Source organism: Notolabrus celidotus, chromosome 13 (genome assembly GCF_009762535.1).
Source record: "Notolabrus celidotus isolate fNotCel1 chromosome 13, fNotCel1.pri, whole genome shotgun sequence".
Lineage (NCBI taxonomy): Eukaryota > Metazoa > Chordata > Actinopteri > Labriformes > Labridae > Notolabrus > Notolabrus celidotus.
In genome coordinates, this window is record NC_048284.1 from 28,164,643 (window position 1) to 28,192,378 (window position 27,736).

The following is a 27,736-nucleotide window of genomic DNA, read 5'->3' on the forward strand; positions in this document are numbered from 1 at the left end:
TCCATACTGGGATACAGAGATTGTGAATCCATCTGTTCAGTTTTTACCGTGTTATGGAGGTCTGGCTCTGCTGGTTGCAGGCTTTGCAGTATATCTTGAAAGTTCCTGTCTCTTTAAGTTTTCCAGCTCTCCCTTTGTAATACCCTGGTGTTTCTCCATCAGGTGAGACATGTGCTTAACCTCATGTGTCAGATCTCTCGTTACCATTACTGGTTGCCAGGACAACTACCACATTATTGCTGACATTATGCCAAGGTGTCTGGCAATCTCAATCCATCTTTTTTTTTTTTGCTTGTCTGTCAAAGCTCTGTTACGATTTACAGTTTTTATAGGACCCACAAGCAACACCAGCAGACAGGGGAAAGGTGAAAGGTGATTTATTTGTAAGGCTGGGTGGTGTGGCTTGAAGCTGAGGTAGAGGCTGGGGAATGCGACTGAGGTGGGAGGGAAGAGAAGACAAGCAATCAGAAATATGTCACAAAAAACAGCACTGGGAAAAGTTCAAAGAGCAAAAGCATTAGTGTCGTGAAATTTTCATAGTCTTATATACATGTATGGAGGAATGTTTAACTCTTGTATCTTTCCTGTCCAGGTGCAGAGTTACTTCCTCCTAAAAGAGAGTACATGGGCCTTATGGGGAATGACTCAATGTTGGAGTCAGCCCCTAGAGGACATTTGAGGAAGTACAGCTTTTGGCTTCATTTCTCAGCCCTGAATGTTTCTGCCTGGTCCAGATAACTTCTCAAAGAGGTGTTGGCTTTAAGTGGATGAGCTCTGAGAGGGACCTCTTCACTCTGTGTAAATAATAACGGAATGTAAACTCAAGCATGTCAGTCCACATTAAGTGGGACCATGCAGCTTAGAACCCCATTAAACAAACAGCACACAGTGAGTGCATTCAAAAAAGCTCAAAGTGCTCATCAAAGCAGGAGCTAAATTATGTTTCTTGAAAAGTTTTTGACTTGTCTCACATGGTTCACAGATTTAACTGTTAGTTAAACTCAGATAAATGTAAGCGAGGTCAACGGACTAAGAATAAACAAGTGGGCAGGACTTGAAGGCCTCGGAGTGGCCCAGCAGTTATGAAGACAAATATTTCCTTTCGAGATCAGTAAGGCGGGGAAAGGTGTGTTTGTAGAGGAGACAGAGGGGCGCTTTGTCCCCTTCCCCAGCAAGTCAGCTCTCCCGATCTCTCTGCCCCCCCTTCCTTATTCCTCCCCCTCTCCTCCTCTGCCAGTCTTCCTCCTAAACCCCACCTTCCAGCTCCCTCGTCCCCCTGCACCCTCCTGGAGCTCACACAAACCTTCTCACTTAAGAGATGCTATCGCTCCTCTGCCGATCCCTCCTGCTCATCCTTGCTCAACAGGTAAGAAGAGAGTCATCTTTTTATTTTCTGACACTACAAACAGACAGACGAGTGAAGACACTCAGCACCTGCCTTACCTGGAGAAACAGGAGGAGATGTTGTGAAATCCTGGTAGCAGAGTTTCCGATTTTTATTAATCCTTCAAAAGGAATGTTGAAGGATGTTTTTTCTAGAGTTTGCACATTCCTTATAAAATCGTTGAGTATGTTTGGCAATGTTCTGATACTGGTCTTTCTCTCAGGAGTAGAAACTAGCAACGTGGAGCAGAGTCTGAGATCTTTGAAAGGCTGCTGAGGACCCATTTTCACACCATGAAATGAGCTCATTCAGTAAACCTGGCAGGCAGGCTTCAGATTTTTGGCATAGCCCTCTGTGACCCTTGAAAGAACTGAGCAGTAAGGGGAATTGGAGGGCAAGTATATCTAAGCATTGACAGTATCACAATACAACAGACAAATATTTGATTAAGGTGAACACTGTGAAGCTGTTGGGTTATTTACAGTTTAACTTCAACATGTGAATGCATTCATGGAGTTTCTCTCTGTAGGTGCAGCTTGTTGCAGAGGAAAGACCCAAGTTCAGATTCTGTCTCATTAAACGAAGCTCGCTCTATTTTTTAAAGTATTTTTGTCATGCATTGCTTTAACAGTTCTCAACATACATACTTACAACTCAATGTACTCAACTCAACATACATCTGAGTGAGCAAGGTTAAACTGATCAAGCCAGGAGCTATCCACATCTGCAGTTGAAGTGAGGGATAGGATGGGATTTAGGAGTTTTCCTTTCCACCTCTGCAAAAGAAACGGAAGCTCATGAAACATCTAGATTGAGACTTTCTTCATCCTCACTGACACTAACAAACATCCTCATTGTGAAAAATGACTGATGCTGGTATGTTAGCATAGGGATCGGCGCCAAGCCTAATAATATATAAAGCCATCATGTGTCTGTGTGAAATAAGACTTTAACAACTATTTGGAATATGCACTGGGGTCATTTTCCAATTAGTAGGAGAAATTACAAAAATAGGATTAAAACCGACAAACATCTGCTTTGTTTAAGGTCAAATCGACTCAACAGAGATCTCTACCAAAGACAGTGATCTGTGGACATTCACATGTGGACAGAAACCAGGTGTTCTTACATTGATATGGACCTGATTTTATAAATCAGGAAGTACACAAAGCAAAACTTGACTTAAACAGACTCTGCAGGATATCAGGACCAAGTTTAAAACTCCAGTGTCCTCATTTGCTGCGATCGATCTGTTACTGTACGGATGATCTGCTGAGATTTAAAGGCTTAATTTTAGCTGAAGCTAACAGGTCTGTGTATTATTAATCCAACTTCATGTTTATAATGTTTCTATAATCAGATTGTTTTAGCTGATGGTCTAACCTGCCCACAGAGAACATCATCATTACTGAAAGGACGGAGCTTCACAGACGATCTGAAACTCTGAACATAACCTGGTCCACACACGGTTAGCTTTGCTGAGTCAGTTAGCATGTTGATGTATCAGGTTAAAGAGCTTCATGACACTGAAAACTTGAAATCAACAGACCTGATGTTTCTCTGTAATCTTGCTCCGTTGTACACGCCTCACATCATGTAGAAGTTTTTTGTGCTCAGCAGAATTCAGGGCTGAAATTTTCAGGCCCTCACAGCATGACGTGTTCCCAGTAGGATGGGCAGATAAAAGCATGATGCTACTCCCTTACATGTGAGATCCCTCTTGGTCCTTACCCACCAGTACAATGAACTTTCCTAACTTGTGGAAATTTCACCAGGGGGGCAAGCAGAAAAAAAATCTGGATAAAGTCAGGGTGAAAATCTTGGTTGTTTGCGTTTACACACGCAGCCCACCTTGGAAATTTCAGGAAGTGTTCAGGGCTTATGTGGGAATAAGGCCTTGGTGAAATGAAGGATGTGAGTGTTCAGCCCTTCACTAAATAGTCACAACTTTTCCAACTTTTGAACAATAGTGCTTCATGTTAACACAGAACGCATAGACGTGACAGACAAACATAAAGTCTTTATCTGTGAGTGACCAAGTGGTTCTTTAATTTTAAGTTTGTAGAGTAGATTCTTTTCAGTGAGATATCCACAAAGAATAACATAACACTGAGACAAACAATTTTAAAGTGAAGTCAGACTTTTTCCCCCATGTATTTAGAGGCAAATCTTGTTTGTAGGTGATGTGATGTTATGATAGTGTTGCCCATTTATCTTTTTTTTTAACATGTCAAGCCTGTTTGAACTCACACCATTACAGTCTCTCAGAGTCCAGAGCTCAGGCTTTAGGGAGGAAATTGAGATTGGGCCAAAGTGTGCCTTTCAGCTTCTCTAAAGAACTATGTGTGTGTGTGTGTGTGTGTGTGTGTGTGTGTGTGTGTGTGTGTGTGTGTGTGTGTATGTGTGTGTGTGTGTGTGTGTGTCAACCTAAGTGGAAATAAAATGGACACAAAGTCAACATTATGTGGGATATTTTTCCAATCCTCAAGACACACAGAGTAGAACTCACATCAGCGGGTCAACAAGCCTCAGATTATCATTCTCTGGGGGTCTGTCCCTTTAAAGATACTTTCTATTAACTTGTTAGAAACTTTAAATAGTAATCTCTGCATGTCAGTAACAAAATCCAGCACTGCTGGTGGACATACTGTGACTGAGACACTTTTCCCAAAGACCTGTGTTGCAGCCGTTACATCTCATTTTGTGCTTACAGGCTCATGAAGGACACAGGTTTTTAAGTGCCAGAATACCTTTAAAATAACTCAGGAGGTAGAAGTACTTACATGAGTGTGATTCTGTGATTTCAAATACTCTTCCTCCCAAAGTAATGTACATGTGGAGCTATTTCTGAATATCCAAAAACTTTTGTGGAAATGGACAAAAATCTCATGCTCTTGTTCAGAAAAGTTTTGGATGGGCATGAAGGGGGTGAATAGGGAGATGAGGTTTTAGATTTAGTGAAGCTGATACTGTTCACCGATGAATATTCTTTAAAAAAGGGGGCACTGCTGTGTAAGGCTATGGAACAAAAAGGGAAAAGGGACACAAATGTGGTCTTTTATCACTAAGCTATTTAATGTGCAATAAGCAGTTGAAAGTTCAAAACAGTAGCAGCATGTTGTGCTAAGAATAAACTAGGACAGTGTATTAGGGCCACTGTAAAATAAGAAAAGTGGCAAATAAGTCAGAGAAAAGTTGCCTTGTAGTCTGATGTGTGTTCTTCTCCTAAATGTTCCACCTTTTGTTCAAAAAATGTGCTACTTTAATCTCACACTATTTACAAATGTCCCTAATACGCTGTTGTTATTAACAGACTTTGTTCAGCACTTAAAACCCTGCACTCTTCTTGTAAGCTATGTATTCATGTTTAAGCTGTTTAGGTTACCAACATTCCTTTTCCAATCCACCAGAGGAGTCAGTGTCTCAGACATTCATATCAGATCTCTGTCCTCCTCCTCCTCCTCAGTGCCTCAGCAGGGCTCAGAATCATGGGCAGCTGGCTACAAGAGATGGAAGAGCTGCGACTGAGAGGCGGCAGTTCTGTCAATGGCCCTGCAAGTGCCGGCAAAGACCTTATTGTGCCCCAGGGGTGAGCTCGGTCCTGGATGGGTGCGGCTGCTGCAAGAGCTGTGCCCGGCAGATCGGAGAGAGGTGCAATGAGAGGGACGTCTGTGACCCTCACAAGAGCATGTACTGCGACTTCTCTGCCGACAAGCCCAGATTCGAGGTTGGAGTGTGTGCATGTAAGTGGATTTTTTAATCTCTGAATAAGTCAAGATTACCGAGATATTAGGTCAGTGGAAAAGGTTTAACTTTATGTTGATCCTGAGATGGATGTGACACGAAACACAAGACAATTTGAGTCCTTTAGTTGTTGGATCTACAGAAACACTAATTTCACACAATCTAACCTCCCATCTGCTCCATCTCAATGTCCAAGTTTTCTGCAGCTCTGTGCAGTTTGCTCTTGTTTCGTGTCTGATTGGAGATGAGCTATCAGCATCTCAACTAAGAGCTGTGCTGTGAGCTCTTATCCTGATGGGGCTCAAGGCTGAACACATACAGATGATGATGATGATGATGATGACCAGCTTTTTGTGAAGTTGATTCATGACAGATGTGGTACAAATTTCCTTGATTATTTTTCCATTGACTGATTTATAAAAAAGCTTCCTGTCTGGATCACATCACTAAGAGCGGCTTGTTCTTTTAAAAAAAAACCTGCTGTGCGTAATGGCTCCTCCCCATCCTCATACATGTGGAAAAGTATGTCCACATTAAACTAGGTTGAACCTTGGAAGGGTACTTTCTGGCCTACTTAGCCCCTGAGCTGTGTGGAAGCAGACACTTCAATTAACCAATCATTGTTTGTAAAAAAAATTGAACCATCAAACTCATGTAAGGCTTCATGATTCCACTGGACCGTATGTCTGATGCAGTGGAATAAAATCCCCTCCATCTCTCTAGCAATCTTCTCACATGAGGCAGGGCAAAACAGTCATGACTGGGTAGAACATACCTTGAAGCATGTGAATAAACCCAGGCTTTCCACTGACACTATAGCTTCAGTAATATGCAGAGTGACTTATCAATAACAGCTTTCCACCGTGTTCCTTTCTTGTCATACACGATGCAATGGAAAACTACTCTGCCGATGTTGCCTGCTTTCTAGCGAGTGTTTTTGGGCAGTAGCTGTCTGGTGTCTCCGGCCACGAGAATTGAAGCCAATGCGGAAGTGTTACAAACTGCAGTTCATCGAGTGTCCACTTGAGGCTGGCTCCGAAGTGCCATAAACCACATACACACCAATTCAAAAAAGATGTCTACAGCCTGGTACAAAAAAGAGTTTGGTCTGAACAGCTGATTTCTCTATCAGCACACACTGTACTGGGGGTGAATTCTTTCATAATGTGGCAGTTCAGAAGATATCAAGATTACGAGTTTTCCATAATGAGAGATACAGCTGACTTGACTGACAGGCAGGAACACTGTAGCTTTTAGCGAGGAGGCTCAAAGCCCGCCTCTTTACCTCACACTAGCTCGCCAGACGTTAGGTGGAGTTCAGCATTGCCAATACGACTCCTGTCAAAACAGCGCTTCAGAAACAGATGGATGATGTCACACACATTTCTCCCACTTGGCTGCATGCCTGTTTGAGATGTTGAAATAAATAGTTTGTGCAGCTGTTTTTAGCTGCAACAGCTTTGCAGTGGACTGGGGTTTGGTCAATATATGATGCCGCAAAACAGAACCAGTTCCAAACAACTGTGAAGACTGTGGCACTGGGCTTTTCTCTTAATGAACGCTGGCAGCCATGTTGGTCATGTGTGTGTCTCTGTAGGAAGTAAACAAGCTACAAGAGCTAAAGGGCAGTGATGGAGGAAGTTGGAAAGAAAATCTAGATTTTCATATTCAAGAATCATCCTTGATCACAAAATTGATTTATCACCCAGCCTTACTGCCCACAGAGTAAAGCTGCACTGCCTCAGGTTTATTCTGGCTATTCCCCGCTCATTAAAGCTCCTGTGAGAAGTTTTTAGCTGGACATTAAACAGACTTGAATTAATACTGATGTCTTTAGATGAGCAAAAAATAGCTTGGAGCAGCCCTGAGACAGATCCTCTTGATATCTTTGGGAATTCTCCATCACAAACACTGAAATGTGCGGTTCACTTTTGAAAGTCATGGACCTAAAATATGATCTTCAATTATTTTCTGGACTTCTTTTTTGCTGTTTTTAAAATGGACGAGATGGTTTGGGCTTGTAGCTGTAGTATCAATGGTAAAACAAGGCCTCTATATGCTGACTGCTACATCAACAATCTAGATACGAGTCTTGGCGTCTGTTGTCTGCACTGGGTTATAATGTGACAGATGCTGGCCCAAAAAGCATTTTCCCACTGATTTGCGTGTAAAGCAATGAAGGCACATTATGGAATTTGAAACTGGGTTGAAATTCCTCTTTGTATTGGCTGAATTGTATCCATCTGGAAATGTAGAGGAGACATCATATTCAACTTTAAAGTGTATGTGGAGCCAAGGCTGACTCCTCAAGAATCTTGGTTGGATTAAGATTGAAAACAGGCCGTCTGAGGACATGTATGTAATGAGCAGCTGCCATAGGAATAAAAAAGGGTCATCTTTCAGCAAAGTATCCAGCATATTTAAAAGATCCACACCATGGTTCAGGGGAGATAAGTAGAACACTTCACAAACTTTTGACGGACAGATGAACATTCAATTTAATCAATAAAGCTTTCTACACTTCATACGAAGCCGCTCACATTTCACTCCTGCTTTAAAAACTTTAAACAAGCTGAGGCATGTCTTTCTGCCACGTCTGTGTTTTCAGCTCATGGGGTCAACGACAACAAACAAATGACCTTTGCTAATGCTTTTCTGAGTACATGAGTGTTTAGAACAGAAACTACAAAACAGCAGACATATTATAGCTACTATTAAGTCAGAGCTCAGATCACCTGGGGAGCAGGCACCCCAAGTACAGAGGCCACAGTCCCTCTGACACTGGTCTAGTGTTAATATAGTTTATGAATGCTTAACAAACAATATGATGATAAATGCTTGTCAATAACCTTTTTTTTGCCATAAGGATAAGACAGCGATGAGCTAAAAATCAATTGATGACCAAAACTCTGGCAAATGTGAGTTTTCATTGATGAGACAGAACTTAAATGTTAAAGATGGGACAAAAGAAATCTGTGATGTTTTACACACACTGTGCCTTTAATTACAAGCAATGCATCCCTGTAACAGGATGACTTATTTGAAGGGTGCAGTTTTCATTTTGTCACTTCTCTGCAACAAGTATGCCATTGGTACAAATTCAACTGCCTCACTGCGTCGCTCTCTTCTTCATGGGTCATTTTTTTCTTGATGAACTTCAGTCTCAGTGAAAAAAGCCACAACAAGCCACTGCACGATGTTGGTGTAATATTTCACATATGCTGTCTACTTTAATATCTCTGTGTCAAAGCCTCAATGTATCCTAGTTTGGAAACACACTATGTGAATGAAAGTATTTGGCCACACCTGAACTCTTATCTCTAGTGAAGGGCGATCTCATCTTCGCTGCAACAGTTTGGGGAAAGCCTTTTTCCATTCCAATACAACTGTGCCTCAGTGCACAAAGCAAGGACTACAAAGACATGGTTTGATGAGTTTGCTGTGGAAGAACTTGACTGGCCCACACAGAGCCCTGACCTCAACCCCATCTAGCACATTTGGGGTGAACTGGAGATTGCGAGCTAGGCCTTCTTGCCCAACATTGGGTGCCTGACCTTATAAATGCTCAGCAGAATGAATGGGCACAAATTTCCACAGAAACACTCAGAAATCTGTGGAAAGTCTTCCAAGAAGAGCAGAAGCTGAAATTGGGGAACCAACTCCATATTAAATGTATGTATTTGAATACAATGTCATTACAGTCTCTGTTGGTGTCATGGTCAGGCGTCCAGATACTTTTGTCTATAAAATGTATGTTAGAGAGCATATTTAGTCAGACCTTTACAGTTTTGATTAACTCTAAATCCTCAAAGATGAAGATGCAGTTCAGAGTGCAGTGAACTGTAAGTCTGTCAATCTAACAGTTAAGGACCGTCGTAAAGGTGCAGCGCTTCTCTTTATGAACACACACAGAAGTGCTTATTGCATTTTTTTTTTTAAGTTATTTTTTTGGGGTAATTTTTTTTGCCTTTATTGAATATGACAACTGAAGAGAGACAGGAGGTGTGGGGAGTTGAGAGTGGGGGAAGACATGCAGCAAATGGTAGAGGTTGGGAGTCGATTCTACGACTCCTGCAACAAGCACTATAGCCTCTGCACATGGGGCCGTGCTGGACCGCTAGTCCAGCATCGCCCCTTTATTGCAAGTCTAAGAGTAAGCATCATTCCTCTATATCACGTGTCAAATACAAGGCCTGCGGGCCAAATGTGGCCCGCCACGTTATTTTATGTGGCCCGCGAGAAAAAATCTGCGCTAAAGCGTGCATTGACCATAAACTACATCTCCCACAATGCATTTCAATTATGTTACCTGCGAAATGATGGCATCCCGCCAAGAGAGTGCAGCGTAATCCAGAGAGGTATTTACTACAGTGACTACAGGTTGAGTCTGTACTGTAAATAATCCAGATATTACACAGAGAGTGAAATGTTTCTTAAGCAAGTTGAACTTTTGGTAAACCCTTGATACCAAATTCTGATCTGCTGATCGAAATAGTTTAAAGAGAGAAAACTCGACAAAGATGTTTGGAGTTGTCTTCGACTCAAACTAGAAAACAAGTATAGAGTAAAAATGGCTGAACCATGATGAAAACTAATATGTTTTCATCCTGCGACTAATTCTAAATCTTAAATAGCTGATAAAATTAACACAGGAATGGTTTATGTGTGGTCCAATTTCTGTCTGATCCAGACAGGATTTGGTGCTCGTCATCCCTCTCACTCTCTATCTTCATATTTCTTTCTTTCTTTCTTTTCTTTCTTTCTTTCTTTCTTTCTTTCTTTCTTTCTTTCTTTCTTTCTTTCTTTCTTTCTTTCTTTCTTTCTTTCTTTCTTTCTCTCAAGCTGTTCTTTCTAATAAAAGCTAAAAGCCCAGAACATAATCTGTAAAACATGTATTCAAGTAAAACTTCAGTACATAGTATAAAATGAATATATGAAAATCTCATCTGCGTCTGAGCCCTGATATCTTCCCCTCACGTCTGCAGACTTGATGGCCGTGGGCTGTGACCTGAATGGGGCCCACTATGAGAACGGAGAAGCTTTCCAGCCCAGCCCCCTCTATAAGTGCACATGTATCGCCGGAGCCATCGGCTGCACCCCTGCATTCATTCAGAAGCCTGCGGGTCTGTTAGGCCCCGCCCCGCTGATGGGCAACATGCCAGCTGGCCTTCGCAGCGGCCAGAGCCCAAAGAAGCACCAGCAGGACACCACCTACATGTCAGGTGAGTGTTTGTCGAGCAGACCTGAGGAGAGGGGTCGTCTGTCTGGTTCTGGAATGCTAATTGCTGTCCAAGTTATGTGAATGGGAAGGGGGGGGGGGGTTGGCTTTCATTACTCGGGTGGTGAGGTGTGGCTGCCTGTGGTTAGACTGTCTCCCAGAGGAAAACACAGAGATGGATGGTTCCAGTTATAAACAGGGAGCAGGATAGGACCACTCTCTTATTAAAAACAGCAGAGGGTCTGCTCTGACATACCACTGAAAGTTTGTTTATATGCTTAACATCAAATACAGCAGCCCACAACTGAAGAGCATCAGAAAGTAGTGAAGTTCAGAGCCTAAGAGAGTTCTATAAGTCACAGTATCATCTCTGTGTTACATTAGAGTGAGACAGAACAAACAGTCCATAAAGAGGGCTGGATTCTGGTGGCAGTAATGTGGCACATAGAGGGGGGTTGTGTCAGGTCTTGTTGACACAGTGCCCTTTAACTGTAATACTGAAAGCTTACAGGGATCCTCCTTTAGCCTGGAAGAAGAACTGTCTGATCCAGACCACCCCCTGGAGCCCCTGCTCCAAAACCTGCGGCCTGGGCATCTCTGTGCGCGTCAACAACGACAACGGCAAGTGTGAGATGAGGAAGGACAGGCGCCTCTGTCTGCTGCGACCGTGTCAGAAGAGTGTGATCAAGAGCATCAAGGTGGTCAGATAAGATTCAGATATTAACATAGTCTTCGTGAAATCAAGAAGTAGACATTTATACACTATTTTTATCCTCTCATAGATGCCAAAGGGAAAAACATGCCGACCCAAATTCCAAGCGAAGAAAGCAGAGAAGTTGTCCCTCTCAGGCTGTACCAGCACCAAGAAATTCAAGCCCACGTACTGCGGTGTGTGTACAGACAAGCGCTGCTGTGTCCCAAACAAGTCCCTCATGATCAAGGTCAACTTCACATGCAAGGGAGGATCCAACACGCAGTGGAAGATGCAGTGGATCACATCCTGCGTGTGTCAGAGGAAGTGCAACGATCCAGGTGACATGTTTTCTGAGCTGCGGTTACTCTAACGGATCCACTCAAGACGTCCAGAGACATGAACGCAGGAGACGAGCCCCACTGTGTCAGAACACATGCAAACTCAGGTACAACAGATATCTCCAGGAGGGGTTGTTTTAAGAAATATAGAAATACAAGATTACAACAAACTACAAAGAATGACTGGAACCATTTAAAGGAGATTGTGCTTTATACCTTAGGATGTAAATCACTCAGAGGAGCAAAACACTCATCTGCAGGGGAAAATCAAGAACTACAGCACCCTTGTTTTGCGATGTGAAGTTTGTTTTTGTCAATAGTCTAGTAGCTTACCATACGTTACCTCTGTTATATCTGAAGGTATCTGAGCCTAAAGCTGTGTCCAAATTCAGAGGCTGCATCTTTTGAAGAGAGAATTTCAAGACCGATTGCATCACATCTCATCTAGCATTTTCTGGGGCATAAAGCGTGCATCAGGTGCATCCCTCGGGGTTTAACATAATCAAAAATCTAGTGAAACAAATGGATAGAAAAATGAAAAGGGACACTAATTTAAGTTTGTTTTGGTGAAGCTTTTGAGCAACAAGTGGGAACCGCTTGTGATGTAAATGTAACAGGTTGTTGTGGGTGAACCATATACATTTCACCAAAACATTTATTTTCCTTATTTGTCTTATTTTGTTTTCCTTTTCCTCCTTCCTGCATATCCTGGAGTCTGTTTGTGAGTGTGGGGGTGATGACGTAGGGACGTACGTGCAGTGCGGGCTCTGGTCAGAGCTGGTTTTGGCTTAGCCAGAGGGAAGACCGCAGACTCTTCCACAGCTCGGGGGATTCATTGTTGCTGTCTTTTGTCACATAACTGCCAGTAAAGAGCAAAAATCCCCCCCACCCAAAAAAATAATTTTAAAAATGCTTTGGTGAAATGTTGAAACGTATATGGTTCACCCACAACAACCTGTTACATTAACAGGAAATCATCTGAGGACCAATGTTTCCCACACAAAGGCCATACCTGGTCAGATAGTCCAAGTATAATTACGTTCACCCCCCTAAACATATTCGCCGACCATTCTTCCTTTTTTAATTTACATATTAAACCTCCATCAGCGAGGCGCCATTTTGGCCTAGTGGTTAAGCTATGTGCCCCATGTACAGGGGTTAAAGTCCTCACCATCAAGGGTCAATTAAGTAGACTGCCTAAGAGCCTGCATTTCAGTTCGACCTGACCGCAGCCTACAAAGATCAGGCCCTTTGTAGGCTGCGTCCTTCAAAGGATACAACCTCTGAATTAGGACACAGCTTAAGTGGATGTGCATAGATTCATCGCATCCACCTCCAAAGGATGTAGCAGCATTTACAGCTTATTTCACCACGGTTGACTGGACCACTGTGCTGTAAAATCCTGACATACTTTTTCAGTCATGGGACATTTAAACCAAGACATATATAAAACTAAGACATCAAGTCTTCCTCGTGTTGACGTGCCTCAAGAAAGAGCAAGAAGGACTAAAAAGTGACACACAAAACCTCATTTGTAAAGACAGAATGGCTGCGATAGAGTAATTCAGTGAGAGGCTTTTAGTTAGAAAATAATCTGTTATGAACTTTGTCTTGAAGGCATAAATGTGTAATAACAACCAGGACTATGGCCAGTGCAGCAGCTGTAACAGCAGAGGTTCATTGATAACATTACCTCATCATGGTGAGGGGTTTAGTGAAGGTAGATTGAGTCTGACTACAGGTTAAACTCTGTTTTTAACATGTTGTTCCTGTGCATGTTTTCAGTCAGGGAAAATGTTTAATCAGGTCATAAATAAGACAACAATCTTTTATAAATTATAAAGTTATGTACAAAAGTTGTGGTTGTGTCTTGTCATTTTTTAAACAATATAACTGCTCAAGAAAAATCGAACACTAACAGTCCGGTGAGTCTTCATCTGGCGATACTGAGTCTGGGTGCGTCAGGCATGAGTCTCCCCTTGGTGGCGTCCAGGTGATCGTACTCTTCGATCAGTGAGCTGAGAGAGCTGACGGCCTCGGAGAAGAAGCTCTGCTCCATCCCCTCAACGTTCAGGTAGTGGTGTAAGTGAGCCTTAAAATCAGTGAAAAGAAAACAACGTTAAGTTTTCATTCTCAACACATCTGCTTATAAGATGAGTACATCTTGAAAAATGAAGTGTTTTTAAACAGAAAAGGGAGAACAGTTTGGAAGCGTGGATAATATTCTTTCATTTACAACTGGCAAATACTCAAATCAAGTTCCTGACTGTTCTACCTTCCACAGTGTGTATGAACTACTGATGTGTGTTTTAAGTTGACCAAACAGTTAAACATCACCCTCGCTAGTCAGCATCAGAATTATTAGTCTGTTAAATGAATCATTCATATTTTCATTTATGTAGGCCCACAATGCCAACAGCAGAGAAACTGGAGTGTGAAGATGCCTTCAAAAGCTATACCGGTGTTCTGGATCAACATGTGATTTCAACAACAGAAAAAGTCTGTTTTTATTATAATGTCTAAATTTACTCATCAGATCGTCTGTAGTAAATGGAGCGATGCCTGCGAGCTAGTTCAGGCAGACAACTCGAGCTGCACTGCTATACACGTCACATGTCCCACTCTCATAACCATCATCCAATCCCGCCCTCTGCCTCTCAATTTGGCGGTCTGTTTAAACTGGGAATTCTCCCATCTCTCCCTTTGTCTGTCAATGCCTCTGCTGCCTGCATGCCTATTGCTGAATTTTCTTTCATCCCCACTGCCATCCCAGCATCCACCTACAGGTTCCGGGGGTGTTCAGTATGTTTTGTTCATCACTCCTCAATGTCTGCTTATAAACTTATCTGCAGGGAGTAATGAGGCCGGAATATGTATTTGCTGCTACAATAAACAATTTAAATGTGAGTTGTCTGACTGAACTAAACAAAAAGACATCCACGAGGACTCTCTCTGTGTTCAACGATAGGCACACTGGCTGAAAGTCTCGAGTTAACACAGTAACTCTTTCAACCACAACACCGGCTTACACGTCTCTATTTCTGTGTCTGAAACATCTGAGTAGGCTTTCTTCTAGTGAGCAGACTGAGGTCTGAACCTTCACCAGAGCATGCTGACATGTTGGTTTCATTGAAATGTTTCATCAGTCGAGTAAGGACCACACGATGTGTGTTAAGCTGTGTAGATTGTTCTTACCTCTAAATCTCTGCATATTTTCTTACCATAAGTCAAGGTAGTTACTTTCATTTTGATCAGCTTGAAAAAAAGTGCTCCTTCTGTCTTTGCACAGTCAAATACATCATTCACTCTAGATCTTCTCTGTGCCAAATGTAGACTAATTATATTTCTATAGCGTAACATAAATCGCCTTATTTGAAACTGACCTGGTGGCAGCAATAACAGGCATTAAAGATAACTGCAGACAGTTGATCTAGCCTCTCGCAGTCTCATCTGTCATTATCTGTCATATGAAGGCATTGGTTCTGACCTGAAGCTGTTTCTTTAGAGGTAAAAAAAACTTGTCACAGAAGCTTTAAGTGGTACAGAAGAACATGTTAGACAAAGTGTAGTCATAAACTCTGATGGTTTTACATGACAGGTGACTCAAAACGCACCTTCTTCCTGTAGAGCTTGGTAAAGCGCTCCCTCAGCTCCGTGAAGGTGGGCTTCACACAGGTGTTGTTGGCGAGAGCTAGCAGGGAGTGTGAGTGACCCACAGGAGGCACTGAGCACAGGCCGGTCTTCCAGCCCTCCTGGTTCCATGAGACAAAGGGCAGCGAGGGCTTCAGTCTGCAGAGAGGAGACACACAGGGTTCAGCTGAGAGGACAGTTTACATTTCATTAATGGAGACATTTAGGAGAAAGGAAATGTGCATGTGTTTGTGGTTGCTATCAGACAGGCAGTGCATCGACTGTGTGAGTTGTTGAGGTCAGCCCTGTCTTTATATCCAAGTTATAGAGCCATAAACTATCTGTTATTAACATTTCTTGGCTGTATAAACTTCCTAAATATCGATTCCATACAGGAAAGGGAAAGGGGGCGTGTGATGTATTGTAAATGATAACTAATACATGTAAATAAAAACTATCCGTTAATCACTCCTCACTTAACACTACTACATGAGGCTGGTTTCGGGGGTTCAGCTTTTAGAACATTTCATTTTACATTAAACACGGGTCCTTCATTTACACTCAGGCACAACTTCATCAGCTCAGAGAGAGGAGGACCAAAAAGAGAGAAAGCAGAGAAAAGAGATCATGCTCCTGTAACCTGTTATTTATGACAATAAACTAAGATGATGTTAAGCTTTAATAATGCATGAACATGTTTTCTATCCTATTCTATTCTTCTAGTTGAGTTCATGTGCTAAATTCAGTGCTTGATCTGTAAATCAGGAGTTCCTAAAACACAGAGAGTCGGCTGTGTCAGTGGGTCAGGGAACGAGCAAAAAAAACAAACATTGAATGAATCAGAAACTTTTCAGTTCCTGCAGCTCACGGGACAAATCTTAGGTGCTAGCTGCTAAACATAGAAAACTAATCAAACTGTCACCACAAACAGTATTATTTAATTTTTATTTACATCTATTTATCAGAAAGAGCTGCTGCACACTTTTAAAATTAGATTTAAGACTTTTTAAGACCTGAACTTAGAAAATGAAAGCTACATTTGCACGGGTGAGGAATAATCAACTATATATCTCAAGTTTAAAAGCCCTTATGTATATTTTGCAAGTCCCCTGATAAACATTGTTTGCCCCCGTCAATACTCCCTGACATTTTCATCTTAAAGCCATATTTCCTTGAACTTCCACTTCCATAAGATGGTACCATGAGTGACAGACATTGTCTCGTAAAAGCAAATCCACTACAGAAGAGAATCAAAAAAATCTCATAGTGTTAAACAAACATTGTAGATTTCATGAAGAATTCACACACCTCAAAGTGCCACCTAGATTTAAGACCTCTCCCAGACAAAAATAAGATTACTCCAGACATGTTATGCCCTTTAATTTCAAACCCCTGATTTAAGACTTTGTAAGACTCTTTAAGGATCTGCAGGGACCCTGTCTGAGGATTCAGAATAATAACTACAAATCAGGAACAGGAGACACATCCAAACTGATATACAGCTACTGCAGCTCTCTGTCTGTATCACTCGGAACAACAACAATGATTCTTGGAGGTTGTGACTGGTAAAGGTTGAGCGTCTTAACTGTTTTCAGTTTTATGAAAAAAAAAAAAAAATCTGCCCAGCAGTTAATAACGGTGCCCTTAAAGAGTATTTTGACAGGCCATATTTCTGAACTTTCCTCCCCTCTTCCTCCCTCCTCTTTTTACACCATGGTCACGTACAAACACGAGCTCTCACAGCAGCTTCTGTTCCAGTTCCTCTTGACAACTTGCCACAGAAAAACAAGGTCTGCAGGGAACGCTCTGAAGGGAGGGTCGAGGAGAGGAGGGGGCTGAATGGACCAGTCATGAATCACTGCTGTCGGAGCTAAATGGGGTCTCTATTCAGGAGGCTGAGAGTGAAGGTCATCTCTGGGTGGGTGACTGACTTGTGGTGAGGCAGGAGGAGGAGGAGATGGAGAGGGAGGGTGCTGCTCATACCTCTCAATGTTCCTGCGGAGGTCAGACACCTGCACGTCGCCTCGGACCATGAGGGCGCAGGCCAGGTAGAGGCTGCGCTTGGGGTCTGCTCGGATCAGCTGGTGGTCTTTACTGAAGGCATCGCTGAACATCTGGTCCAGTCTACAGAACAAAGATATAGGACATGGCAAAGTTTTTGAAAATCTTCATCATCAATGTTCTGACAAAACTTTATAGTTCCCCCAGTTGTTCCAGATATTAAATGAGCATATCGACAAATTAGTCTTTCTCAAGGTTTGTCAGCGCATGTGAACTCTGTGACTAAAATGTCCTTGCAAGGCTTTGTGGTCCTCTAAAGTTAGACTGCTGGCTATCAGAGTAATGTATAAGAAAGAGGAGATTTTGTACCTTTATTTATTTAGTCAAATTCTGCTTAGTAGGCAAGATATTGAGCAACACCCTGCTTTGCGTTCAGTCTCATATATTTACCGCTGAGGGTTTGCCTGGTACAACCACCACTCTTTTTAAACCAACAAGCAGCCCCTCTGGAGGAACAAGGTCTATATGGTTCACACACAGGACACTTTCATTGCAGCTGTTTTTAGGGAGGACGTGGGAGGGGGGAGGCTAGGGCTCTAAATTATGTTTTTCCTGTTGAAAGCCTGAAGCACTCAGATTGAAGTTGCTGCAATCCTTCTTGATGAAATGGAAGCTAGTTTAATAATAATGATAATAATTGATAGGACTTATAAAGCGCTTTTCTAGGTTCTCAAAGTCGCTTAGGGATGTTGGAAAATATTTTTGAAATCATCATTACACAGCTACGTTAAATAATCTTAACTGATGAGTCATTACAGAGCTCCGAAAGAGTGCCACAAAAGATGGATAAGAGAGGAGTCAACAAAATACAGGATGTACACTACCAGTCAAAAGTTTGGAAGCACCTTCTTTATCAAGGGTTTGTATTTATTTTAATTATTGTAAACACTGTAGATTAATATTGAAGACATCAAAACTATGAAGGAACATATATGGAATTATTGAATGAAGAAAAAAGTGTTAAACAAAGCAGAGTATGTTTTATATTTTAGATTCTGTAAAGTAGCCCCCTTTTTCCTTCATGACAGCTTTGCACACTCTTGGTATTCTCTCAGTCTGCTTCATGAAGTGGTCTCCTGGAATGGTTTCTAATTAACATGAGCCTTGTCAAGAGTTCATTTGTAGAATGACTTGCCTTCTTAATGTGTTTCAGACCATCAGTTGTGTTGTTCAGAGGTAGGGTTAGTACACAATGGATAGCCCTATTTGACTACTGCTGTAATCCAGATTATGGCAAAACCAGATTATTTCATAGTTTTTATGTCTTCAGTATTAATCTACAATGTAGAAAATAATTAAAATAAATAAAAAACCATTGAACGAGAAGGTGTGTCCAAACTTTGACTGGTAGTGTATACACCGAAGAGGACAAGGACAGGGAAATGTCAGAGCTTCGAATTTCAGATTAGAGTCCGGTTAGTGGAAGAGAAAAGAGAGTTATGAGGTGAGTTATGAGGTGGGAAATCTTTATCAGGTGTTGTGCTAATGCGGTCATGTTTACCTGATCTCACCTCACCTACACTGAAACTGTAAAGTTCAGTGTGACACAAATAGCCAAGGAAAGGTTTTTAAAGAAGGCTTAGTGTGTTCTGCTGCCAAGCCAGAAGTTCAGACCATAAAATCTAAAGGAACCTTTGAGAAAACATCATCACATTATACATGATGTACACGTATATAAAATCCTTTCTGAATCTGCATTCATGTTTTACATGTTGAAATGTATTATTATTCATGTCTTCAGTAGACACGTCAGCTGAAAGTCAAACCAGTGAGTGACTGCTGGGATGAGGACTGTAGCCAAACCTGAGCACCACTTGTGTCTAAATTGTGACTCCTTCATCAATGAGCTGTGTGATGAGCAGTGAGTTGGTAGTTGTATTGGAATTTAACCTAGACAAGATGATGCAGGGCCTGCATAAGGGGATGCATGATGTATGTTTTTTTATAAAAAATCTTTTATAAGATTTTAAGGTTTAACTGATTACTTTTAAAGCTCTTCATGGACTTTCTCCTAACTATATAGCAGACCTTTTAGCACCTTACAAGCCGATGCATGCATTGAAATCCTCGGGTAGAGGTTTATTGTTTATTCCTAACACAAAAATTAAAACGAAAGGGTAACGGGCATTAACAGTGAGGGGTCCAACACTTTGGAACAATCTGCCCGAGGAGGTCAGGTCTGCTGAGTCAGTGATCTCTTTTAAATCTCTTCTGAAGACATACTTTTATCGTAGATCCTTTCCTGTATTAATCTGAATTGTATTCTATTTTAACTGTTTTTAACTGAAAAATATTGTAAAAGAACTGTATTCATTTAGAGTTCTTTTAGGGGAATTTTTTGTCTTTTAAAATATCTTTTATCTTGACTTGTGTGATTTTATGAACTGTCTGTTTTATATTTATTTAATTCTATTTTTGCTGCCCATGTAAAGAACGTTGCAACTTGGTTTTGAAAAGTGCTCTACAGATAAATTTATTATGATTATTATAATTATTATAATTATTATTATTATCATTACTAATAATATGTTGGGTTATCAGTCTGCTAAAGGGGATATTTTATCATTATTTATTATTCCAATAATAAAATGTATCTTTTAAAAAAATAGTCAAAGCAGCTTTCATTTACTTATTTACAAGTCTGCACATTTTGACACAGTGGGTGTTTGGTATGCAAGACATTATTACATAAAGACAAGACAAGAGAGTGAAAATGGAGTCACCAGTGTGGATGTTTTTTAGTGTTTTAGAGAATAACTCGATTGCAATTTTCAAAACATGTCCCTCAAGTATTCAGAGAGGTGGACAAAAAGGTCTTAAATGTCTAACAGAGCAGATCCTTAAGTAACCTGAAAAGTCGTCATCGCAACCAAGATGTATTGAAGAAATACGAGGCTGCATTAGTCACAGCTAGCATTACTGCTGTAGTGCCGATTCATCCGACATGTAAGAGCTGCAGAAAGCTCATCAGACGACCCAAAGCTAAAGCAATGAAAGATAAACCCAGTGAACGTTCAGCACCTGATGATCCACCTTTCTCCAGGTAACAGACCGGGGATTTCAGCAGCTCATGGTGTATCTGTAAGTATCCTGAGACTACTCTGCAGACCTATCCCTACCTGCCCTGTGTGATGTGATCTCTGCACACATTCCCAGTCTGATCCACAACAACATCAGGGACAGAAGGTTGACCACGGTCAACAGATGGAGTCAGAGCTGATCTTTGTTTTTGTGTGTTAACAATAGTGACTTCAGTTAGAGGTGGTAAGTATATAATATTAATATATTTGTATTTTTGTTCACTAAGTCTCAGCCTCTGTCACCCTCAGGTGTGCAGAAACTACACATTTTAAATAAAAAGGTGTAAAATAAAATATTGGTAATCTAATCAGTATCCTCCTTACATAATTCCCCTCAACCCCACAGACTCCATAAACAAAAACAGTTATCTTATCTCACAGATCTGTCCAAAGTTTGTGTTACTGTGTGACTTTTTGTAACTTTGTTGTGTTTGACTGAAGCTGAAAACATCCAAACACTTACAAACTAACTGATTGAGACATCGGTGGAGCAGCCAATCCCGAACTCTGAACACTTTAATCAGGTTTTAGTCTCTGAGGTCTGGGGACTTTAAAGGGAGTGACACAGCGATTTTTTTTTAAAGTCACTTTAACATAAAGGTCTGACTCTGAAAGGATCCTGTCTGTGATAATCTAAGACATGTTCAACTGTTTTGAAATGTGATAATATCATAATGTGTGTGTTTATAGACACAACAAATCTTCTTGTATTGTCACTCTAGTGTTGATCCTATCACCAAGCCTGAAGTGTGAAGTCCAGGACAGTTTCTAGAATGTGTTCCTTAAATATGTTGAAGGGGGTTACTTCCCATTCATCACTAACATCTACATGACACACGTGTTGAGGGGATGATGGAGTTAATGTGAGCTCACTGCCAGGAACTCACCAGGATACTGAACAACTGTGAGGAAAAAATAGCTGCAGTGACAGCCTGAGTGCAGACCTTCTGGTGGGGACACTGACGTCTGCCAGCGTGTAGAGAGGGGTGAGGCTGGGCACCAGATAGTGCAAACGAGGGAACGGGACCAGGTTCATGGCAATCTCATTCAGATCCATGTTCAGAGATCCCTCAAAGCGAGCCGAGCTGCAAAACAGAAAAGTAGAGGTGACACATGAGCAGTATGTAGGGCACATGAAACCCCACATGACCCTTCACCCTGAGCCTCCCTGTGACTGACACTTTCTATGTGAGCAGGGGTTCTCCTTCATTGAGAAAGTCTGGATGGGTGAAAGAAACCTGTGATCATTTAACTTGGTCCTCTGCAACACAAAGCTAAGATACATTTACAGCTAGGCTCTAAAAATGATGCATAATTTAAGCGCCCTGTCTCTTTGTCACATGTACAACGTGTTATAAGGATGTTAACTGCAATGAATTTCTGAAATAAAGGAAAAGGGCTTTAAATGAAAAGATTCAGAGAAAAGTTTAGCATAAAAACAGCAGTTCTTCATCTACAGGAGCATGTACGGTGTCTGTATGAGGAAACAGTGATACTACACCTGGTGATATTGAGCAACAGGTTAGCCACGATGTTGTTCATGGCGTCAAACGGCTTCTCTGCCCCGCTGAGCCCGCCCTGCCCTGAGATCACCGTGCTGTCCGTCTTAATCACAGAGCTTGTCCTTCCAACATGAGACATCCGTTTGATCTTATCCACGATGTCGACCAGCGACTGCAGACAGACAGAGAAGTGACAGAGCCAAAATAAAAACGGGTGATCTAAATCGTGCAGACAGCAGGGATGTTTGCGAAGAGGAAGGTTGAGAGCTTCACACACCTGGTTTTCAACAGGCAGCACACAGTCAGCGTGCTCTGTCAGCTCCTTCATTGCCAGGATGCTGTTGTATGGCGATGTGATGACATCATCCTCTGCAGACGGATAGATGGAGGTAACGATTCGACATACCTCAGGGAACTCCTCCTCAAGCAGGCTCAGCACTCTGGTCCCCAGGCCGGAGCCAGTTCCTTCAATTCAAAATCAATACATTTACACCAAATATAAATGGTTGTGTTTTCAGTGACTGTTAGATATTATACAAACTTTAAATCAAGATGACAGCTTCTTGTGCCACAATTTGATAATCGGTTATGTTAAGACATTGGTGTTAAAAGAGATATTAGGGATGAGACTAATTGTAAAGGATAGTACAAGCTTTGTCACACACCAATCATTCAGAGAGAAACTTCCACTCAGGTCTTCATACTCCAATACTTTCAAGGAGAGCCTTTTATGTATTCAGACTCTAGGCCATTCAGATTTGTTTTTCAAATCAGACCTTAAAAACACTATCTGCACTTTTTAATAGTGATCAGATGTGATGTGCGCTTCCAAACATCACCAACCTATCTGCATTAGTTGCTGCATTAACGATCTGTGCCCCACAGACACTTGTGATGGAGCTTCACCAGCAGAGACATTAGAAACCATCACAGCCTCCAAACAATCACGCTTTCATGTCACCTAACGCAACTCCTCCATTACAACATCATCTCTGTATTAAGATGAGATAAGACTTTATTGGTCCCCGGGGGGAAATTCAGTTGTTACAGCAACAGAGACATAGTAGCAAGAGCAGTACAAGAATAATAGAGCACAAAAAGAGAATAAATCTAAATAAAGTAAAAATAAATAAATACAATTAAAATAATAAGTAAAATAACAATAATAATAAATAATAAAATAATAATAATATTTCAATACATAGGATTTGGTCATTGTTGTTTCCAACGTAGACATCCAATTTAATGTTTGCTAAAATTCAGTTCTTTCAAACATATTCTTTCTAATTCCTGATACTAACACACAGATGGTGTGGTATGACCTTATTACCATCATCGTATCCCTTCTGTTATCACTGGAATGGCTCACAGGTAGCCGTGGACTTAAAAAAACATTCCTAGCTTTCAAAAATTTGCCTCAATGCTCAAAGAAAGAAAACTAGCTCAACTTTAGTTACATGTAAAGCATGCCATATGTTATTAAGTGACATTTTTAGGGTGTATACTGCCACCTACTGTTTCAGAGTGTAGAGTGAATGGCATTACATGAACTGAAAAATGAGCATCATTTAAGCATCTAATCATCAGCCAGTCATCAATGTTTGTTGTATAACTATGATCCTGATACTTTGATTTAAAGCCCCTATTAGCTGACATCAATGACATGCTACTCACCTGACATTGGTCAAATTGCAAGCAATCAGAGTTGAGTTCAGTACCTCCAAATGTAAGGGATGTCATTTGCAGCTTAATGCTTTGTGTATTTTTCTTTATCTTTGGGTTCAGATATCAATCATGATACAATCTGGATGGGCCAGAAATCAGCATTCTGGGCGAGGCGAGCTGTTCTTGTGTCTTACCTCCTCCCATAGAGTGAATGAGGAAGAAGCACTGAAGACAGTCGCAGTGTTCTGCTGCCTTCCTCAGCTTGTCCACAATCTGCTCCCTGTAGGCCGAGCCGTACGTCATGTGTCCAACCGCCCTGCACAACAAGAAACATATGAAATTAATTTTCTAGACCATTGTCAGAACCCAAAAAGCTGGACGCTAGAAGAAATAAGGTAATCTGGGCTGTGCAGCTGGTTGTGCAATGTTCTCAGCAGAAATGGTAAAGGTAATAGTGATAAGTGTAGAGCCATGTTGACTCTTTATTAGCAATATTCATGTTTACACCTGTAGAATACCTCTAAGACATTCAATATAAACCAGGAAACACAGGCTACAAGTGTGTTATAATTATAACGAAGAAACATCAGGTTATTTCTACAGGTGTGATTTCTCTTTCGCTCTGTCTCTCCTTTTGATGATACAGGTGTTTTTCCATCTGTTTGTGCATTAAATACCAGCATGGTAATGTCCTCTGCACTTTACTTTTTATCATCCATCTGTATGACACCATTAAGAAATTAAAAATCTACAGCACATGGTTTATGATTTTTACTAAGGTAGAACTTGTGAAGACAGACAGATCTGACAGAAGGCTTCAGTGCTGCAGTAAACACACACCTGGTAAGAAGGCCACGCTGCAGCCGTCACACATCTGAGCTGCCACGAGCTGCTCAGTGCTCGCACATGATACGTGTAATCGGCCTTACACTGTGGAAATAGTTTTTCTATTCTATTTATGACAGACTATATGAAAATATGAACTAACTTTAAACAGGGTAATTTAACTCAAGCTCTGCACAAAAAGGGCAGAGGTTTAATATTCAAACTCCTTTAATGTACTGATCAGTAACAGCTGATGTTCTGTGGTTGTCCTGTCACTCTCACCAGTTGTTGCCTGAACCCGACACATCCGTGAGGAGCTGCGTGCTGTCGAAAACTTCTCTTAACGGGCCCTGCAGGATCTCATTGACAACACCCTCCTCCATGTCCACCAGCACCGCCTGTGAATTCAAATAGGAGAGTATGAGGCCAGCACATATGTTTCATTGCTGTAATATGCTGAAAACACTCAGGACCCCCTGCTGTCTCTCCATAACTCTTTTTCGTGACCTTAAGAAATCCATGCTAATGCTTTTATCCTCGCCTGACCTTCACCCATGCTCTCAAATGTTACGCCTGGGAATACTTGAGGATAAAAAATGTTCTCTCAAGCTGTTTTCCTGGAAAGAGAAGAACATACTCTGGCCTTCAGATGTTGAATCTTCCCACCAACACTGCAGGATCCCCCGTCACTTCTTCTGGAAAAGACAAGCCAACGTGAAATGGACTACATATGGATGATCGTATGAGAGTTCAGGATTTACTGGTAACAACAGGAGTGATCACCTTGAGTCCATATTTCTGAAAAAGCTACTGAGGGCCTCATCGTAGACTCCTCTCTGATAAGGAAGAAACATAGGATGTTAGGGCTGCCCTTAGATGTCAAGGGAAGTGATAAATATGTCTGTTTTCAACAGATAAGTTTGAGCACAACAACATTCAGCCTCATTAACACTGATTTAGATGTACCTCCTGCAGAAGTAATGGCAGCAGTATGGGGAAGGTATTAGATTGAGGGGTGGAAATAAATCAGTACTCTAAATTCAGACAGCAACAAGAAGAATACAGCCAAGGTACTTATCTGCAACCTTGAAATGGCATTTTTTATTTAGTTTTAAAGTAAAAACAGCTGACTTCATGTACCAAACCAAAACAGCCACAGCGAAAGCAAGAACGACAACCTAAAACAAATTACAGTTTGACATTGAAGCAATTTTTTTTTTAATTTTTTTTTTTTTTTACAAATAGAGGGATCATTTTTGCATAATTTTTTCAGCTCATGCAGCTTCACTATCACACCTAACCACCATTTAATGCAGCGAGAGTTGAAGCAGGTGGACTGAAGTGCCTGATCTAAGTCCTATTTCTTAACACCAACCTTTTATATTTGGTAATATTAGCACAAACCAGGGGCGACTGTGCCCTCCCAGCATTTGCCCCCAAAAACTGTGGAATGAGCTCCCCCTTGAAGTTGGACTGTCACCAACCTTAACAACTTTTAAATCATGTCTTAAAACTTATTTGTACTCCTTGGCTTTTAACTCAGCTAGAGAGTTGTGTTGTCTCTGCATTTGTCTGTTCTTTTTTTTGCTTTTATTTTTCCCCATTTTCGGTGTGTTTTTAATAATTTTTTCAAGTGTCATATGTGTTTTATTATTATTATTATTATTACTACATGTTTTTTTAACAGTTTTATGTTCTGTGTAATTTAACTTATTTTACGTCCCTGTGCAGCACTTTGGTAGACTTTTGAAAAGAAAAATGTACTATATGAAGTGAGTGGAGCAGCAATGTTGCATCACAGCAAGAAGGTTCCTGGTCGAATCCCCGGTTGGGCAGGTGCCTTTCTGTGTGGATTTTGCATGTTCTCCCTGTGCATGGGTGGGTACTCTCCGGGTACTCCGGCATCCTTCAGTCCAAAAACATGCTCATAAGGTGAATTGGTCACTCTAAATTGCCCATAGGTGTGAAAGTGTGCTTGAACGGTTGTCTGCCTCTCTATGCTTGCCATAAAAATGAAGCTTATGTTCACAGTACCTTTGCACACAAACCTGGTGAAAACTCATCTAGCAAATTGCAGAAAACATTAGAAAAAGCAAAGGAAGACAGGGAGAATAATAGATAAATATAAAACCAAGAACATTTTCTTTCTGTGTAATTTCTATGATCATACATACATAACTATTTGGACTAATACCTACCGGATGTATCACACCGAGTATCAAAGAAAAGGTCATTTCATTTATGATTGCTAGCCATTCCCCAACTAAGATATTTCATAATACTTCTTTCTTCTTTTCCTCAGGGGCCAAAGGTTCCAATAAACTCAAAATGAATTTTGTCAGTGTCAAAAAGATGAGATATCACTTTGAAAACCTGAGGCAGCAAATTTTAACATTTGTACCTTATAATAAAAAGGGGAATCTATCTATCTATCTATCTATCTATCTATCTATCTATCTATCTATCTATCTAGAAAACATATCGACTAGCATTAAAGTAAATAACATCTCCTGATTATTGCTTGTCAATAAATATATTACTGTATTTAAGACTCACAGCATGCCTCCAATATTATATTACATATCAAACCATATTTGTATTGACTTTCATTTAATGTGTCTTAGAACTTCCATGAGGGATGGTTAGTGTATATGATCACTAGATAATAAAACAAACATACAATAACTCATGTCCATTTACTGCCAAGCAATGCTGTTGTGTATTTTGTTTCCTGTATAAAAGTTATTGTAAAGTGGTGTGTGTGTGTGTGTGTGTGTGTGTGTGTGTGTGTGTGTGTGTGTGTGTGTGTGTGTGTGTGTGTGTGTACTTTACTTTATTGACATGGGCGTGTTCTCTCAAAGCAAGATCCCAAAACCTGCAGCCGACCTGGTTTCCACACTGTCCCACTGAAAAACAGTTAAAAGTTCAGTAAGGGCAATGTTTCCCCATATCAACTCATCGATAAATCAGCAACTCAACAATCTGTGAAGATCCAGTTAAAGTACAAACCTCCAGGCAAAGCTACCTTGAATTTAACAACAACAACGCAATGCCATCTACCTCTACAGGTAACAGCTAACCCTTATACCTTATACCAAGACAGTTATAAGTGCAGCCCTCGAGTTTTACTCACCTTGGACAACAACCGATTGTGTCATACCAGCAGAAACGCAGAAACCTTTTTGTAAACTGACCTATATCATTTTTAATGTGGATATATTCCTACAAATGTCCATTTAGACGAGCTGTACAAAATACATTTGAACTCTTCCTCAGACTCGCGCCTGCACTGTTTTGGTCGATTATTGATGACGTATCACCATGGAAACGCTATAGCTCCACGAATTGAACTCGAGTGGTACAAACATACCGTCTTGACTTTACAACAACAACAAAAACTCGGAAACTTTATATAAATGAAATAAATCATGTACGTTTGTTCATAACTTTATATATCATAAGTGTATAACGCTCCTAAGTCGCGCCTACGACTCGCGCCCAGCCTCCGGTAGTTGGTCGAGTGTTGATGACGTATAATCATGGATTGAAACCATAGACTGTAAAAAATATTTATATTATATATATTATAATATAT

At 40.9% G+C, this 27,736-nt stretch overlaps 2 protein-coding genes and 1 long non-coding RNA gene across 4 annotated transcripts; 1 reads left to right on the plus strand and 2 right to left on the minus strand.

Moving 5' to 3' along the window:
- Positions 1-373: 373 nt before the first annotated feature.
- Positions 374-3,052, minus strand: LOC117824438. The gene is made up of 3 exons (XR_004633589.1): positions 2,934-3,052; positions 2,036-2,160; positions 374-434 (listed from the first exon to the last, which is right to left on the minus strand). It is a non-coding gene; the product is annotated as an uncharacterized LOC117824438 (long non-coding RNA).
- Positions 3,053-3,289: 237 nt separating this feature from the next.
- ccn6 (cellular communication network factor 6) lies at positions 3,290-11,794 on the plus strand. Its single transcript, XM_034700135.1, has 5 exons — positions 3,290-3,298; positions 4,851-5,127; positions 10,114-10,350; positions 10,851-11,044; positions 11,129-11,794. Exons 1-5 carry the CDS (start codon positions 3,290-3,292, stop codon positions 11,408-11,410), a joined length of 999 nt encoding a protein of 332 aa, XP_034556026.1. The 3' UTR covers positions 11,411-11,794.
- On the minus strand, positions 11,571-27,635 carry tube1 (tubulin, epsilon 1). Of its 2 annotated transcripts, none has more exons than XM_034699921.1 (12): positions 27,275-27,635; positions 26,974-27,047; positions 24,925-24,977; positions 24,779-24,833; positions 24,424-24,539; positions 23,511-23,632; positions 21,929-22,116; positions 21,651-21,823; positions 21,094-21,234; positions 16,992-17,132; positions 14,993-15,167; positions 11,571-13,470 (listed from the first exon to the last, which is right to left on the minus strand). In XM_034699921.1, exons 1-12 carry the CDS (start codon positions 27,297-27,299, stop codon positions 13,312-13,314), a joined length of 1,422 nt encoding a protein of 473 aa, XP_034555812.1. In that variant the 5' UTR covers positions 27,300-27,635; the 3' UTR covers positions 11,571-13,311. The 2 variants fall into 2 exon arrangements, with proteins under 2 accessions (XP_034555812.1, XP_034555811.1); XM_034699920.1 differs by having other exon boundaries at positions 24,779-24,836.
- Positions 27,636-27,736: the final 101 nt, after the last annotated feature.

Bases quoted from the DNA above. Each gene is read 5' to 3' on its own strand.
- tube1 (XM_034699920.1), bottom strand. From the start codon at position 27,299: ATGACACAATCGGTTGTTGTCCAAG. The intron at 22,117-23,510 runs GTAAGACACAAG...TTTGAATTGAAG, and splicing joins CATTCACTCTATGGGAGGAG to GAACTGGCTCCGGCCTGGGG. The intron at 13,471-14,992 runs GTGCGTTTTGAG...ACTGATTTTAAG, and splicing joins CCAAGCTCTACAGGAAGAAG to GCTCACTTACACCACTACCT.
- ccn6 (XM_034700135.1), top strand. The intron at 5,128-10,113 runs GTAAGTGGATTT...TCACGTCTGCAG, and splicing joins CGAGGTTGGAGTGTGTGCAT to ACTTGATGGCCGTGGGCTGT. The intron at 11,045-11,128 runs GTGGTCAGATAA...ATCCTCTCATAG, and splicing joins GTGTGATCAAGAGCATCAAG to ATGCCAAAGGGAAAAACATG.